At 36.3% G+C, this 18,318-nt stretch overlaps 1 protein-coding gene across 2 annotated transcripts in view; it reads right to left on the reverse strand.

The window, feature by feature from the left end:
* The window catches only part of LOC131076134 (dihydropyrimidinase), an 80,439-nt gene that overhangs the window by 19,592 nt on the left and 42,529 nt on the right, over positions 1-18,318 (reverse strand). Inside the window, exons 9-11 of one of the 2 annotated variants that reach the window (XM_058013198.2) lie at positions 10,826-10,913; positions 10,630-10,670; positions 10,475-10,530 (exon numbers count right to left, since the gene is read on the reverse strand). In XM_058013198.2, coding sequence (XP_057869181.2) covers positions 10,475-10,530; positions 10,630-10,670; positions 10,826-10,913 — 185 coding nt within the window. The remainder of the gene's footprint in view (positions 1-10,474; positions 10,531-10,629; positions 10,671-10,825; positions 10,914-18,318) is intronic. The other variant, XM_058013206.2, reaches the window with a different exon arrangement.

Below are 18,318 nucleotides of genomic sequence, written 5' to 3' on the forward strand. Positions count from 1 at the left end.
TAGAAATATTTCTAGTATGACTTCTACAATCAATTGCTTTATGACCAAACTTATAGCATGAAAAACAATGTCCTTTGAATGGATAATAATTATTAGTTACATGTAATTTCTTTATGTGAGATGTTTTCAACATATTTGTGGGAGGATGAGATTTTTGAGCATCATTCTTCCTTCTTTTGTTTTCTACTGTCTTCCATGAATCATCCAAAGTTTTTGACTTAGGAGCATTTGCTGTTTGATCCTCTTCATGTCCTAGACCTGATTTAATGAACATAGGTCTTTGTGCCTTAAGAAGTCGATCCATTTTCTTGGTGCTGTCTTCAAATTTTTGAAGTTTCCCCAAGTCTTGTTTTAAGGAGACAATTTCTAATTCTAATTTGTTGCATCCTTCCTCTTTTCTTTTAAGTTGATCCCTTATTTCCTTCTCATTCTTCTTTGCTTCCTCCAAGTGTATTTTTAAGTCTTCAGCGAGCTTGCTTGATTCTTGTAATTTTGTCTTATATTTTGAGACCCTTCCTTTTAGCTTTTCATTTTGTTTATATGCATAATGTAACTCTTCTTCAAGATCTACATCTTCTTCATCACATATAGCCTCTTGTCCTTCTTCCTTCTCATCTTCATCATCTTCGACTTTCATTGCCATAAAAAGAATCTCTTCTCCATCACTGCTGGACATATCTTCAGAACTTTCCTCCGATGAACTGGAACTTTGCTTAGAGTAGAAGCTTTTCTTATGTTTTGAGTAGTTCTTCTTGAAGTATTTCTTTCCTTTCTTCTTTGAATAGCTTTTCTTCTCCTCTTCACTGCTATCACTTTCATTTTGAGGACACTTTGAAGCATAATGCCCAACCTTGCCACAATTGAAACATTTGAAAGGGAATTTTCCTTTGTATTTGCCTTTGCCCTTTTTGAACTTTCTCATGAAGTAAGCTTCAGCCTCATCTGATTCACTGCTTGTACTCTCTTTTGGTGTATGATTTTTGTTCTTGCCCTTCTTTGATGCTTTGAAAGATACCTCCTTTTGTGATGGTTTGTCTTCTCTCCTCATTTCATAGGCTGTGAGGATTCCAAACAATTCATCTTTTGTTAATGTTTTCAAATCCTTTATTTCTTCTATTGCTGATATCTTAGGATCAAATTTCATTGTCAATGTTCTCAAGCTTCAACTTCTTCTCCTAATGCTGTGATTGCATTTATGATTTCATCCACACGCAAAAAGTAGGTGGCGATATCTTCATCTTCCTTCATTTTAAGGCTTTCAAATTTCATTCTAAGTGATTGAAGCTTGGCCTCTCTTACCTTTTCATCCCCTTCATAGATACTTTTCAGTTTGTTCCATATCTCTTTTGCTGATTTGCAATGCATGACTTTTGTAAATTCAGAATCAGCCAGGCTGCATAGGAGAGCATGTTCTGCTTTGGCATTATTCTCACTTTTCCTCTTTCCTGCTACATCGGTCGGAGGAGTTGATGGAGGTGTGTATCCATCTTCCACGGATTGCCAAACATCATAACCAAGTGCGTTCAGATAGGCTTTCATCTTGATACTCCAAAATGCATAATTTGTCCCATCGAAAATTGGATTTCTAATTGCATAGTTATCTACCATTGTGCTCTTTTGAAGATCTACCTTCAAGCTGTAAGGCTATCTCCGAAGGAACTGGCTCTGATACCAATTGAAGAGCACACAGTTATACTGAGAGGGGGGGGTGAATCAGTATAATGAAACTTTTCAATTCAATATTTTATATGATAAAATCAATCACTAAAAATAATTTTGCATATGAACACAATAACACAGAATTAAGTGGAAACCCAATGAGGGAGAAAACCACTGAAAATGAATGCTATATATTTATGTTCTTTTACAATTTTGTGAGCACCAACCCACTGGAAGCACCAACTCCCTAACTCTGTTTTGTGAGCACCAACCCACTGGAAGCACCAACCCCCGAACTCTGTTTTGTGAGCACCAACCCACTGGAAGCACCAACTCTCTCTGCTGAAATTGTGAGCACCAACTCACTCTTCACAAATCTAATTTTCCATCTTGAACATGTTGTTGTAACAATGGATGATGGACAATGGTAACACTCTTTAAATCTGCATACACATCTTCATACAAATATGTCACAATTCCTTTCTTAAATCTGTTGTAAGCTGATCATAAATCTACCTTACTCTTCATTTCAAATCTGCATGTGCTAAGTTTATATATCTGCTACTATATTCTAAACTTATGCTCTTTTAGGACTGATTGTTCATGTTTCTCTTTGCACACCTCTTACTTCACCTACGTGAGGTATACTTTCAAAAATCCACAATTTTATACACAGTATATATATCCAACGTTTTCAACTTCCTTCTCAAAGCATTTTTAAAAATTCATATATATATGTGCTAGTTCCACCGGTTGCAAACCAACATGACTTTTAGTTTGAAAAGTCATATCCTTCAATATTTCAATAACTTCTTATTGTTAAATTCTATTAATAAACTTTTTACGGGAGTATTTGTTTGCCAAACACTTTTGTTTATATTAATAAACTCTTATGCCACTATACCTTAGACAATACTTTTCATAATAAACAAACCACCGAACTTAATGAAGCCCGATAATATGTATTGTAAAAATAAGGTATGCAATTTATTTACGATATTATTTTCTCCCAGCCGGTATTAAGTAAGTTCCGCAAAACACAAAGTTTAATAATTTTTGCTGTTGAGATTTATTTTTGGTTTTAATATCGTTGATAATATGTGATGAATATAAGCCGCTATACAACACTTTTAATTTTGCTGCTCCATATCTATCTCCGCTTTAATTAATTTAAAGTGTGCCGCCGATAATATTGTTCAATATATTAACGCTCATGAGGTGCCGTAAAAAATACTTGGTTAATACATCCGCTATCAAAACATTTTTTCGCTTTAATAAACTTGCCGCTATATTAATATATTTGCTGATAATTATAAAGTCTTTCCATATTATATATCGGGTAATAAATATATCGGATTATTTATGAAGTCTTTCCATTAATAGTTTTCATTTGATTTCTATTTTTGCCTTCAGATAATGATATAGATACGAACAATGCTCACTGTAATCTTCTGCTTCATCGTGTTGATTTGCCAGGAAACTTCCAAACCAACACCCGGCTCTAGGATATATTTTAGATACTTTCATTCTTTCTGTGATGTCATTTTAGATGCTTCCTTCTTTCAATTAATTTGACATCAATGACAATACTTGCATCAGAGAGAATTTCTCAAGTTAGTTGGGATCCTCCCACCTTTTTCTCATGACTCCTCTCCTATAAATACTTGAGGGGTCTATTGTAATTTTTATCTTTTGGGAAAGCAAGCAAAAACTCTGCCAAATTTATAGCAAAGAAGTCTTTGAGCTTTCATGTGTGAATTCAAGAATTGAAAGGAATAGAAGGAAATTGCTCAAGCTTTGAGTCTTTGTGCTACATTCTTGAGTTTGTGTTCTATATTATCTTTCTTGCAAATGTTTCTTAAAGATCTTAATCGCATTTGATTTGCAGTCTTTGTGTTGCAAGTATTTGAGGTTAATATAAATTAGAATAAATACTCTTTTGAGAGGAGTTGTAAGTCTTTGTGCTTGCACTTATTCTTAAGAGAGTTTAGAAGCAAATTTTGTGAGAAATAGTTGTGAGTCTTTGAGATTATACTCTTTCCCATTGTTTTAAGTAGAAAAGAATAATATATTCCAGTCTTTGAGCTGTTCTAATTTGTTCTTGATAGCGTTAGTATAGAAAAGGGTAGATAGGATTTCATATAATCAAGACTTTGAGCTTGATATTGTTGTCCCGTCCCGAAGGAAGTGACGGAAGTCTTTGAGCTTTCAAGAAACTTCATTTCCTTTCTCTCATTTCATTTCAAAAGTTGTTACTGCTGTTTTATGTTAAATTGCTATCACTTTTCTATGAAGAGAAAAGGATATTGGCGGATATTGGCTTTCTTGAAAGAAGAAGAAAGACTATTGTCCCATCCCATTTTATTTTTAAAGTTGTAGTTAGATAGGGGGAGTCTTCCCTAAATTAGGCGAGTTTTACTCACACATTGTGGTTGAAACCACAATTTTGTATATTTCCCCAAGTGTACAAAATTTTCAACCAACAACAGTACCACCATCTTAAAGATCATATCTATCCTTTCTCACATCTTATTTAGGGTATCATAGACAACATCCATACATGGCCTATCAATATCAAACTATCAAAGAACCTCGGGTATATAATGTCCCTTCTATGTTTGTCCTAAATGAAACCCTACATTCACAAACTATATTAAGTTAGAGTAAGAGAGATGACTTACAAATAATTAATTCTTCATTATGCCCTTTAAATAGAAATCCCCCAACCACCATATGGAGAACACAAGTGCACACATATATATCCAATGATATGGTTAGAATTAATAAGAATGTTTCCTACAATTCTATTTATTATCAAGCATAGTGTAATTATAGAGATGGGGCCATGATAGGTTTGACCAAGCTATCCCATACTAAGCCCAAGAGCGGGACTTTGACCCTCTTGGCCTCGGTGGTAGGACTTTGACATCCACCCAAGGTATCCTACTTAGTGGGATACTTGTCTTGCTTCCCTATCCATGACCCATCCCCTAGAGTTAATAGCCCTTCATGGTAAGGAAGGCATGGAGAGCCTAGCAGGGTCCTCAGATGTCCAATCTAAGCCCAAGAGAGGGACTTTGAACCTCTTGGCCTCGGTGGCAGGACGTTGACATCCACCCAAGGTATCCTACTTAGATGGAAACCTGCTAACCTCTTACCTACTTCTCCTCCCTCCCATCCATGAAGAGATTCGATATTAGATTACATATAAATTAAGGTGACTATCAAGTGTTGCCATAAATACTGAAACAATGGTGCTAAGTTCCTACTTATACAAATGATTTGATAGTGTTATTGCAGAGTCATTATTGCTATATATTTATTATTTTTAGTGAATCAGAATTGGATTGCATGTATAATCCTACTTCCTCAATTATCTATTTAGTGTTTATCAGAATGACCAGATAACAATTATCGTATCATTTAGTGTTATCACTAAATGTTATTCATACTATCTAGTGTTGTCTGAATAACGATAGAACAGTGATCATATCATTTGGTGTTATCATAAATAACCAGGTAACAGTATTCAGACTATCTAGTGCTATCCAACTAACAATAGAACAGTGATTATATCATTTAATACTATCAAGAATAACAATAGAACGATAATCATATCATCTAGTGTCCAGAATAATAATAGATGGTGATAATACTGCAACCATATTTATTGTGAACAAGATTACAGTAATCTGGACAATGCTAGGTGGTGCAGACTGTTACAAGACATTAGTAGGGGGACAGTGTATCGGTTCATACCTGTGACCCTTCCTTATGGCCTAAATGCAACTTACAGATGCGCGGTGGTCTGGGAACTTCCACGATGGGTGTCTTTTCCTCCTTCTGTTCCTTTGATGCCCTCCCAAAATGGTTGGGAGCCTTCTTATACTATTATTTCCAAAAGACGTGTTCCTTCCTATGCAACCAATGTCTGCTTTCATTGGTACGTTGCATGACTTAAACCGATTTGTTAATTCTGATAGGATTGCTGTGTTACTACAGATCGTATTTTTTTAAGATAAAATTATTAATACATAACTGATGTTAGTTGCTAACCAGGTAACAGTATTGTTTAATTAATATTACAATTAAATAATCATAATGGATAAATAGTCATAACCATATTAATCATAATAATCATAATGATGAGGAGTGATTATAGTCATAAGGAATAAATAATATTGCTTAATACAAATATGTATACTGTCAGACAATGATTGTGCTACATCAGCAAGGTCAATCAAGACTTAGGAATTGATATTTATAGTATAAAGGAATGAATACATCTGATTAAAGGATCGGGGCATAACAAGGTATGAGAGTACAAAGGGTCAACAGTTCTTCACTTGCTGCTAGAATAGAGAAAAATTATTGCTAATAATGAGATCAACAATTTCATATGTTCCACTACCAGTGCTGGGTCAGCCCTCCATCTCTTCCCATTAATAAACATCTCCCTAAGAGATTGTTTCCCTTCAAATAATAATTCAAGCAAGGTCACAAAGCTATTTTAGTGCTAAGTTATACAATGAGGAATTTAAAGTGTCCAAAATAATGATCACCAATGAGAATACTAAATTGATTGGGGAGAGCACTCTACAATCTAGAGTAGGCTAATGGTCGGTCTCCATTGAAGGTCTTGTAGGGTTCTCTCCCATAGGTACTCAACCTATGTCTATTGCTGCTTATCCTTGATAGATGGGGGTATTCTTGGTGTGAGCTTTGTTCTCTTTTGTGGTATGTGTCTATTTTTTGAATTTGAAAATTTATTTCCTGCTCTACATACTAGCTCTTTTCCTCCTGCTGGTTAGCATTTATTGTAGTATTTTGTTTCATGCTAGAGTTAATGGTGGGGCATGACAAGGCATCATTTGAGCCCCCCGATAACCTAAGTGTGATAGATAGCATTAATGAAAACATTTTAAAAAATGGGAAAACATTGCAAGACATTGTCTAAGAAAGCACGAGGAAAAACATTCTAGACTCAAAAAGGTTTGAGGAGATGGTTGATGGTGGGACCAATGGAGAGCTACCAGACAACGGAGGAGAAGGTAAGTACTCTCTTGTTGGCACTAGGAAGCTTGTTGTCACTTCTAACTTAGGCATGGTGATTGCTTTGGATAGGGAGGAAAAGAGGTTAAAGAATGTAGCAATATTTCTTGCGGATCTTGACTATGATAAAATGTCTGCTAGGAAATTTATTTACAAATGTTTTAATAATGTATGGAATAAGGAATTAGGGTTTCATTTTACATTTAGTTGAATAATTCAAATAGAATTGTATTAATCTCAAAGCAATTTTGGAACATAGGCAAATCCATCTTCCAAGCAATTGCTTGGTCTCCAAAAGGGTGTTATGAAAAAGTTGAAATACTGACATCTAGCAATTCATCTTTAGCAATCCTTCATAAATGGTGCCTCTTTTTGTGTATGACAATGAAAAAGATAAACAAGGATAAACCTTCACCTCAGAATTAGAGGATTAATAATTTATCATTTGCCTGTAAACCCTCTAATAAATTATTTGATCTTCAATCATTCAATGACTACATGAAACCTGTGTGATTCTACTTGCAAATTGGCTAGGGTAGATGTCTCACCACCAAAACCAATTCTCTTAGGGTTTTTGTCCTAGGGTTTGCTCCCATTGAAAACTTCAAGTCTTCACAAGAAATGAAATCCAGCATATGCAAATGAGCTTCCAAATTATCTCTTTATAATTTCCCTTAGAACCTTCCCAAAGGTACTTTTTAATTTCCTACCTTGAACTATATCATTAAAGCACCTTTTATAAAGCGAATTTATAATATTTGTCCTTTAAATCACTTGAGTTGTCTTTTTAAATCAATTAAAATAAATTCACTTGAAAATTTACTTTATTGGACAGTTTTATTTTTATTCACTAACAAAGCCCAAAAGTAGCCTACAAGAATTAAGTAGGTTAAAAGGGACACTTCAACTACTCAGCAGAAGGGGAAATTACATTAATCTCTAGCGCAGCAATTAGGGTAGTTAACAAGGTCAGCACAGGATATAAAGGAGGAAGTCGCAGTTTTCATTAAGACCTCATACCATCTTTTTGTCCTACCATACATATTAGATAACTACCGTACTATCTTCTAGTCTTCCGTACCTTTATTAGTAGAGTCGTACAGCTCTTGGACTAAGATAAAAGGAATTGAAGGATGCTGATTGGTCTGCAAATCTTTCAAAATCAGAGTTCAGTAATCTGAATATATTATTTTTTATATTTTGTGGTGTCTCTAGAAATTCTTTGGAATATATATTGATTTAAATAATTTTCTGCAACATAGTTATACTAGTAAATTTAATGGAAAAACTGTTATTGAGTCTGGAGGATTGAGGGAATTAATTGTGAGTTGATGCCATAATATATTTGCCAAAGAAATTGGCATTCGACTCTCAGGTTCAGTTGCATACAAATTGTTTAACAAAATGTCCATGTGAAATGATTTTATAATAAAATTACGATTTAGAATTCTAGTCGCAACAGTCCTTAGTGCTGGCACTTATGAACTCTGCGTATTAGGTTTAATGCAAAATGTTTGACAAAATGTCAATAAGTTTAAAATCAGAAATATTGCGGGTTGTGTCAAAACTTGGGGTAAGGGTTATTACAATTTGCAAATAATAGCGAAAGAAACAAAGGATAGCTTTAGGTAGTTTTCCTGTAATGGGTTTCTCAATGATAAGTCTCTCTCTGTCTCTGTCTCTATCTCTAGTTTCACAATGATAAGTCTATCTCTCTCTCTTTCTATCTGGTTCTCAATGATAACTCTCTCTCTCTCTCTCATTTTTTATTTTGATTCATTTGTTGAGGTACTTTTACTCAATGCAAATTGCAAACACAACACCATCTCCAGCACTTAATTAACAGAGCATCTAGTTTATGTATTCAGCTGATTATAAGCATAACACTTATTCATTATGGCAATAGATGTTAAATATGATCTCACGTAAAGAATCAGCACACTCTTTGTTGCACTATTGATTTTGTGGAATAAAGAAGATTCACATTTTGGCAGTAGCATAGGAGTATGAAATTTGGGAATTGTAAGCATGTGTGTGAGAATCTATACAATCGCATAACAGCTATATGATAGATGGTGGCCATATAGCTGTATTAACATCGTCTTACACCCTTAAGGTGTGTTTCAATGGCATAGAAGTTCCAACATTGGGACAACAAATAAGGAAAGGATATATTTGTGATGGTGAAAAGTAAATTTGAATATCAAGCTTAATCAGTGATTACAAAACATCAAATGGTATAAGTTTTCCTTGTGGGTTGAAAGGATTTGCTAACAGACTTCAACTATGTGTGCATATTTGCTTCCAGATTTGACACTTGATAAGGAAGTGCAGGATTTCGGTTGCATATTCCAAACATGAGCAACACTTTGGAGAAACCAAGGGTACCAAAACTTGAGGAGATAAATCAACATCCAAATGGGTGATAGAAGGTAAGAAAATGTTGCAGCACTTGGAAATGGAGAATCAATAGTTACAAGTTAGATTGACAAGCTAAGGAGACTTCCTCATGGTGCAAAAAAGAGAAGTTCATAAAGTTTCATGATAATGGTGGTGGACTGGAGAGGAAACAAGAGGCTACCACACCAAGGAGAACAACCTCTACCAAAGATGCACAAAACTATAACTAAGGTATGTGCAGAAAGCATTCACCATATGCTCTTTCTACAAGTCAAGCATTGAACAAGTCCTTTGGTAGTTTGAGAAACACACTAAGAAAATGAGATCTAATTTTTTGTTCACAACTTGTTATCATATAAAAGGTCTCAGCAATGGAGTTGCAAGTCACATAGATGTTGAGGAAAGACCTCAATGTGCAGGATAGAGGTACTCTGGTAGCATAAAATATGTCAGAGAATGCTCTTAAACAACTAAAGCAAAGCTACTTTGCCAAAACATCGAGCCCAAGCCACCATCTCAACAAAATCAGCTAAGGCAAGAAAATAGCATTATTTTTTCTTAATCTAATGAAAGATTAAAGTCTTTAAAAAGTGGTCAGTTTTATAATGAAAAGGAAGTCAGCAATGCACCACCTCAAAGGTCCAGATAGAAGTTTCCAAAAGGGAGATGACAACTTCATGAAAGAGGTAGCACATCACCACTCCATGAAAACAATTCCATACAAGATAACTCCAAAATAAGGGAAATCATCCATAAGAGAAGAAAGAGCATCTCCACTCCATCAAAATTCTTTATGTAGTGTATGTGGGAGAGAAGAGGTGGTCAGCCATGTATTCAAGAGATGTATTTCTGCCAAATCTTTTTTAATATCGTTTTGTTCCAAGTTCCATTCTTAGTCATTGTCCATGTTCCTTGGCAAGGCACACTACCATGCAACATTTCAATGATGAAGGATAGTTTTAAAAATTTATAGCATATAATTCAGTTGGCTGCCATGAGTTTCCTATGGATGACAAAGTGTAAGGCTACTTTCCAGCAAGACAACTTCCCATTCGATTTAGAAAACTCAGGATTTTAATCTATGTTGATTCTTTGCTCTTACGACACAGGCTCAAACGTTAACTTTTCTAGCTTTTATAAAGGACCTTCATTGTGATTATGTTGTTTAGCTGATGTAGCTGTCTTGTTTTTTCAAATGTAATATAAGATGCATCTCTTTAATTAACAAATACATTAAACATGCCAAAAATTAACATCCAACGAAGAGAATTTTACTTCAAGGATTAAATGAAACTACAAATAAGTAAACATGTTCATTCAACAAATTTAAAACAAAACTTGGAATAGGAATCCATATACCAACCATGCTGTGCTAGTGATTCGAACATAGTCCATGACTGATATTTGACCAGAGTTCTGCTTCACATTTTTTGTTAAACGTTAAGATTTTACAATCTCAATACCATAAAATACATAAGCAAACAAACTCTAATGACATATGTACTACTTGCCACATACCACCATTACATCCCAAACTAAGTGCATTCTCTCTTCAATTCCTGAAAGAATTTGCAAGAAACGGTCCATCTCAATCACCATAAATTAGTAATAAGAAGATTAAAATAATAGATAAGGATACAATACACAATTGAAACAAGAATTTGCTATCTAAATGGATTTCTAAATTGAAATGTTTAGCCAGCAGAATTTGTACCATTTACGCCATTTGGAATATTTCGAAAATCATTCAGCCCAGCTTGTTTTTGTGTTGAGTTGAAAGGGCAGTGATCTGTTCCTACCAACTGCATGCAATCAGATAAGAAGTTAATGATAATGTTATCTCATATTTAATAAGTTTTCTCTGAGTTTCTGGGATGGGGGCATGCAGGGACAGGTTCCCAAGGACAGCAGATTTTTCCCAAAATTTTGGGGACAGCATGGGGATGGCGGGGGGACTGGGAGCAGGGGAAAAACATAACTTATATTAAAACACTAAAATTATAAGTTAAATATCAATATAAGGGTGTAATATAATTAATTTTAATTTTAGCATGTTACAGAAAAATAAATATAAAAATATAATTGAAGCCATTGAAAAAAGACTTGAAATTTATTTCAACTTTAGTAAAAGGTGCTGAATGAAATTTAAAAAATTAGGGAATAGCCAATCCAGTTAGCCATTTAAGCTGTTGTATTAACTACAAGGAAATAACAAAACTTAGTCTATAATTTTGAAGAAAAAAATTATCAAATTAGCCAATCAACTCCTAATTAAGCTGCCGCACTGATTACATCATCAAATTATCCAGAGAATAATATACCCAAATTCCAAAGTCATAAGTCTTGGGAGCAAAGATGCCACAGAATAATTCAGCAATGGCACAGCGTGCACAAGCTTTAATGACAAAAGAGGGTTGATGCAATTATTGAACAGAAGAAGTTAAATGTTGTGACGTTTTTGTTAGTTTTAGCAATCAGATTAGCAGTATAGAACAGAAAATCAGAATGCAAAGTAATTCATATGCATAACACACATGTACCCTGGGAAAACCTCCCTCTTGGAGGAAAAACCCAGCAACCAAAGATCTCAGATCTGATTAGATTAATGTCAGAAGATAATCAAATACAAATTCGCCCACCTAGGGCATGACAGAATTGACTTATCTGAATCACAAGTTCTGATTTGAACTTGACTGAATCTCCAATCAGATGTAGGGCAGACCTTAGGGCAGATCAGTCTGATATAGTTCGCACAGCAAGAGGATAGCTTCTTGGATCAGAAGTCTGCCGATTTACAAGAATGTGAATTCGCAGTCACTCAGAATGTGTTAGCTGACTCTTGGAGAATATTCGCTGACTTCAACATTGAATTCGCTGGCAGAGTGGTATTCGCTGATCAAGTACACATTATTATCTGTGAAATGGATTACAATCCATTGATTATATAGGAGGTACAAGCATTATATCTTGCCTTAGTCGGCTAAGGACTTTGGCGCCAAAATATAATGCTTTTAGTTTAAGTTACATGAATAGGTCCATGCTTCCACACGTTACATTTGTGTTTGCCCTTTGAGTGTTTTATGTGCCTAGGCGGGACCAATCTCCAATGGTCACAAGTTACATTATGGGGTCAGATCCATTTATAACCACAAGTTGCGTAGGTTAGGACCTAACCAATAACCCTTTACAAGTTACATATGAATGGGACCTGACCTATTGAATTTACAAATTACACAATAAATTTTAAGGCCGAAGGCCACATCTAAAATTTACCAAGCTAGGTCGGCCCAATCAAGGGATACGACCTAGCTACATTTTCAACACTCCCTCTTAGCTAGGGAGGATCCCTTTGATTAATCAAGTTACATCATGACCATGCTTCATGGACTCTTTCCACCATGCATTCTCATAGAAGATGAATTCAATACATATCATGTACTTCTTCCATGATATTCATCATGCATACCTGCAGGAAATGAATACACAAATACACATCATGAACTTCTTTCATGATATCCATCATGCACATCCGCAGAGGATGGATTCAAAGAATACAGTCATGGATTCCTTCCATGATATCCATTATGCACACCTGCAATAATTAATACTCAAAGTTACATATAACCATACAACATAAATCATGCACAACCGCAGAGTATACATAAGCTTCTTCATAGAGAAGGACAACTTGTCACCTTGCACACCGCCACCTTGCACTCCGCAGAGGGTGAGAAATAACCGCCACCTTGCACTCCGCAGAGGGTGAGAGAGAACTGCCACCTTGCACTCCGCAGAGGGTGGACTCACCTTGCATTCCGCAGAGGGTGAGCGAGCACTGCCACCTTGCACTCCACAGAGGGTGGATGATACACCCAGTGTATCATGGTTAGTATCATCATAAAAAAAAACATTTTGCAATAGACAAGGAATATTAGATATATATTATCAATTCCAAAAGGAAATAACTTTGCTATAATCAAGTAGAGATCATACATTAGACATATTCTTATTAAATCCATCATTACAGCTGAAACACAAAGTTTAGAAAACCAGCAATAAGATTTACTGAAATAAGGTATTTTGACAATATCATGAGACTCCCTCTAAAACCCTATCTAGATGATAAATCCACAACAAATTTCCTGACTTAAAGTTGGAATCAATCTAAAATAGAATTTATCAATTTGTATCCTTAATAAAGAGAAGGTTTGAAAGTTTGAGTAGACTTTCAAATCTAGATCCGATGGCATGAGCTAAAGTGGGCCTTCTTAGATCATGCTTGAGGACCTGAAAATTTTTCTTCTAGAACAGCTGTAAGGGTTAGTTTCCAATACATCACTACTGAAATAAAACAACAAGATCAGAAGTTTTAACTTAGGGATGGATTACAAACCAATAGATCAAAAGATGAAATCTTCACGATTGTGGGGATTTGATACTTCATTTATGTTTGCATCTTCTTGTTCGTCCTAAATTTGACAGTCCCTTGCAAAGTGGCCAAGCTTGTTGCATCGGAAGCATCGGATGTGAGATAAGTCTCTTGGTCTCTTCCTTGAATGAGGGGTAGAAGAGCTGAAATCTCTATTTCTCTTAAGATCATTCTTCTTCCAATGGCTGCCTTCCTTCTTAGCCAAGAGAACATGTTGCTCATCATAAGGGTTCTTAATTTTTCCTTTTGCAGCCAGCCGAGACTCTTCTTGAATGCAATCTCCCATTAATTGATCAAACTTAAGAAGCTCAACTCTGGCACTGATTCCTTGAACAAACAGTTCCCAAGAGGGAGGAAGACCATTTAGGGCATTCATAGATAAGTCACTATCTTCAACGCTCTTCCCAACAGTAGCAAGTTGATCTCTTAGCTCAGAGATTCTCATTAAGTAAGCAGCAACAGGTTCTTCTTTCTCTAATTTGATGTCTAAGAGCTGATTCCTTAAAGCAAGTATGTAGCTGGTATTGTTGACTTTGTACATCTTTTCCAATGTGGTGAACATCTCCCTAGTGGTCTTCTTCATGGAGATGGATGGCACCAAGTGATTTTTGATGGAGTCTATTATTATCCTTTGAACTTGGAAGTCCTTCTTCCAATCTACTTTCTCACTTTCATCCTCAGTTTCTTTAGCATTCTTGCCAACATATTCAGCAAGATCATTCAATGCCATCATTATCCTGACCTTCCAAGAAGAGTAATTTGTGAGACCTTCCAACCTATCTTCAGCCCTGATATAAGAAGCCATGAGGACTAAACCTTTCAACAACAGGTTAGATATGAGCACAAATCTGATCACAACCTCTATACGAACCTAGAGCTCTGATACCATGTTAGTTTTAGCAATCAGATTAGCAGTATAGAACAGAAAATCAGAATGCAAAGTAATTCATATGCATAACACACATGTACCCTGGGAAAACCTCCCTCTTGGAGGAAAAACACAGCAACCAAAGATCTCAGATCTGATTAGATTAATGTCAGAAGATAATCAAATACAAATTCGCCCACCTAGGGCATGACAGAATTGACTTATCTGAATCACAAGTTCTGATTTGAACTTGACTGAATCTCCAATCAGATGTAGGGCAGACCTTAGGGCAGATCAGTCTGATATAGTTCGCACAGCAAGAGGATAGCTTCTTGGATCAGAAGTCTGCCGATTTACAAGAATGTGAATTCGCTGTCACTCAAAATGTGTTAGCTGACTCTTGGAGAATATTCGCTGACTTCAACATTGAATTCGCTGGCAGAGTGGTATTTGCTGATCAAGTACACATTATTATCTGTGAAATGGATTACAATCCATTGATTATATAGGAGGTACAAGCATTATATCTTGCCTTAGTCAGCTAAGGACTTTGGCGCCAAAATATAATGCTTTTAGTTTAAGTTACATGAATAGGTCCATGCTTCCACACGTTACATTTGTGTTTGCCCTTTGAGTGTTTTATGTGCCTAGGCGGGACCAATCTCCAATGGTCACAAGTTACATTATGGGGTCAGACACATTTATAACCACAAGTTACATAGGTTAGGACCTAACCAATAACCCTTTACAAGTTACATATGACTGGGACCTGACCTATCGAATTTACAAATTACACAATAAATTTTAAGGCCAAAGGCCACATCTAAAATTTACCAAGCTAGGTCGGCCCAATCAAGGGATACGACCTAGCTACATTTTCAGCAGTTTTCACACATCGCCCCATTGCAAGTTGGGGACCCCCACCTTTTTTGCTTTCTTGGTTTTGTTGTAGAGTATTTAGCTATTAGCCTTTCACTTGGAAGAAGTGCAGTGTCTTAGGATGTCAAGAGCTGATCAAGTCGTGTCTCTCTCTTTGAGTTGGAGTAAGGTCAGTTAGCTCTCAGGGCTTAGGAGATGAACAAGTCAGGATGATCATTTAATTTGATCATAATCATCATGTGCCTTCAAAATTAGAGAGGAACTCATGTTGTGGTACCACTTCCACTTCACCTTCCTTCACCTTCCACTTTCATCCTTCACAGCCTTCCACTTCACCTTTTATCCCTTCCATTCATCCACCCTCCATCCTTCCTACCATTCATCATCCCCTACCCACCTACCTTCCTATCCTTCCATCTCACCCGTGCATATCCTAAACTTCCTTCACTATCCCCTTATACCCCCCATCCCATCCTTCACTACATCAAATTGAGAAGACTTGAGCACACCAAACAATTTCATAAGAGCTCCTACATCATCCACTCTCTTGCTAGAAATCATGAGTATGCCGGATTGATGTATAGAGGCCTAGTAGGGAATGGAAAAGGAGAAATAAGGGTATGCAAGAACTACACATAACTGCATTTTCATAACAAGGCACATTATCGGAGAGTGAATGATGTCTTCTCCATGCATATAACAAGAAAGTTGCAAGGCGGCATCCATCAAAGGTTTTCCCCGTAGGCACAAGACTTGGTGATGAAATAAGGTGCTTGGTTCATTTAGTTTCCCAAGTTCACCTATATATGAGTTCAAGGATTCTCATCTCCACCATACAAGCTTCCATGTTATCCTACTAACAAGATGGTGTTATTAGAGGTGTTGAGGCAATTAGTTACATATGACAAGACTCAAAAGGACAAACATAAGACTAGGATTTTCTTTCCCATTGTGTTGGACAATCATTGGAGGTATGTCCATCTTTGCAAGCAGCTGAGAGATCGGAAGAGGAGATGAAATTTTATTCCTTCACCGAATATCCTTCAAGAACTAATTTTGATCCATACGGCAACATGAAGAGGAAGAATGGTAACAGCCACAAGCGCAGGGCACATATAGAAGACTATTGGATGAATGTCAAAGATGATTTTGCGATTAGAAAGATGATGTTCTCCACATTGCCTATAGATATCATCAAGATATTTAGAGTGTTCACAATCACAGATCAAGTGCAAGATGATGGAAGGCACCTCCAGCGTGCTTATGAGCAAGTAAAAAATAAAGAAATGGAAGTCAATTGGGTTGAAGTAGAAGTCAGTGACATGAATGAGTTGATGAGACCCATCTTGGCTTACACAAAAGGATGGGTAGATTATCAAAATAACAAATTGAAAAGTCAAAATGTGCAGCTCACCTTTGATATGATGGGAGATCCAAATTCTTGAGATGAGGAAACAAAAAGTGTAAGCATAAACAAGAGTGCTACCTAGTCGACTCAACCTATGAGCTCTAAAAGAAAAGGAAGTCACAAGGAGGGGTCAAAACAGAAGAAGAAAAGGACAAGTACAATTCATTCTTCCACTAGCACCTCTTCCATCCGTGAGGTTAGTATGAACAAAACGGCCAACAATGAAGGACAGTCATCTTGGAAGGGAGGTATTGATCAAGGTGCAAATGAATCACTAGAATCCACTATACATAACGATCAAGGAGATAGGATAGCTAAAGGAAAACAGCCCCATGGACAAAATCCTCCAAGAGCATGAGAAACAATTGCAAATGATAAGGCAGCCGAAGATGAATACATGGATATAGGAAATCATGATGATGAAGCGACCTCTCCACCCTGAGCTGAACAGCAAATTAAGGAGTTACAGGCAGAGAAGGAAGATCCACTATTCCAGCATGGCTACGAGAAAGAATAAATAAAGAAGTGATAGTAACTGAAGAAGAGATAATTGACAACGTGGATGACTTCTTGAATAGAGTTGGTCCGATAGAGGAGAAGAAAAAGGCTGCCAAGCTTTCAAAAATCACAAAAGACAGTGTTGGATCTTGAGTCATACAAATTGCTACCCCAAGAGTGGACAAGCCACAATATGAGATCACTGCTGATGAGTATGATTTGGAGACAATTGAGTTAGGACCTATTACTACAGAGCAGACAATGGAAGACTTGGATGATACAGTGAAGACAATCCATGAGAGATTACAAATTGAGCTACAGCATAGTAAGAAGCTTAAAAAAGAATTGAATGCCTTGAAAAATTATGTGCAACAAATAAGGAATCCCATAAGGCAAGTTGATCCTTCGAGCATACCTCCATCATTACTCCTGCCAGACACAGTGGATGATTTGGAGGAGATGAGAAATAATTCCCAAATGTTGAAAAAATGGATTGACACTTCCTTCACTAAGGCGAACAAATTTGTGGGAGACCTGGCTCATGTATTTGATACAGTTTCAGCCATACTTGATAGGACTGTCGTTCTTATGGCTTCTTATGATGTCTTTTGTTTATACAAGGAAATTCACCAACCCGAGGTTGCAAGCATTAATGGATATTCCAAGACAAACCTTGCTGGATGCTGGAATAATAAGGTATGGGCAGAAATATGACTTCTGTGGATGGCATTCTAAGCTCAAAATGAGAAGAAGTATGTTTGAAAACATTAGTAGTGGTTGTGATCGAGTTGCAAATATGATAGAAACAATAAATGATAAGACTGTAGCAGCAGCTGAAATGATTCTTGGAGTAGAAATGAAAGTTGAAGCTGACATGGCCGTTGACAAGATAGCGGAAAAGGTTCAAAGTATTTTCTTTGGAAGTTCCAGATCACTTTCAGAAGGATAATTGGAGGATATTCAATCATTTATGACACTTGTGGGTAAGATTAGTGACTTGGGACCTAAATGGGAAAAGATATTCGCTTCATCTATTGAGGAGTTGGACTACATGGAAGATCAGATGAAGATTACAAATCTAATTAGTCTCACATATAACACATCATCTATTGTGATCTATTGAGG

Source organism: Cryptomeria japonica, chromosome 10 (genome assembly GCF_030272615.1).
Source record: "Cryptomeria japonica chromosome 10, Sugi_1.0, whole genome shotgun sequence".
Taxonomy (NCBI): Eukaryota; Viridiplantae; Streptophyta; class Pinopsida; order Cupressales; family Cupressaceae; genus Cryptomeria; species Cryptomeria japonica.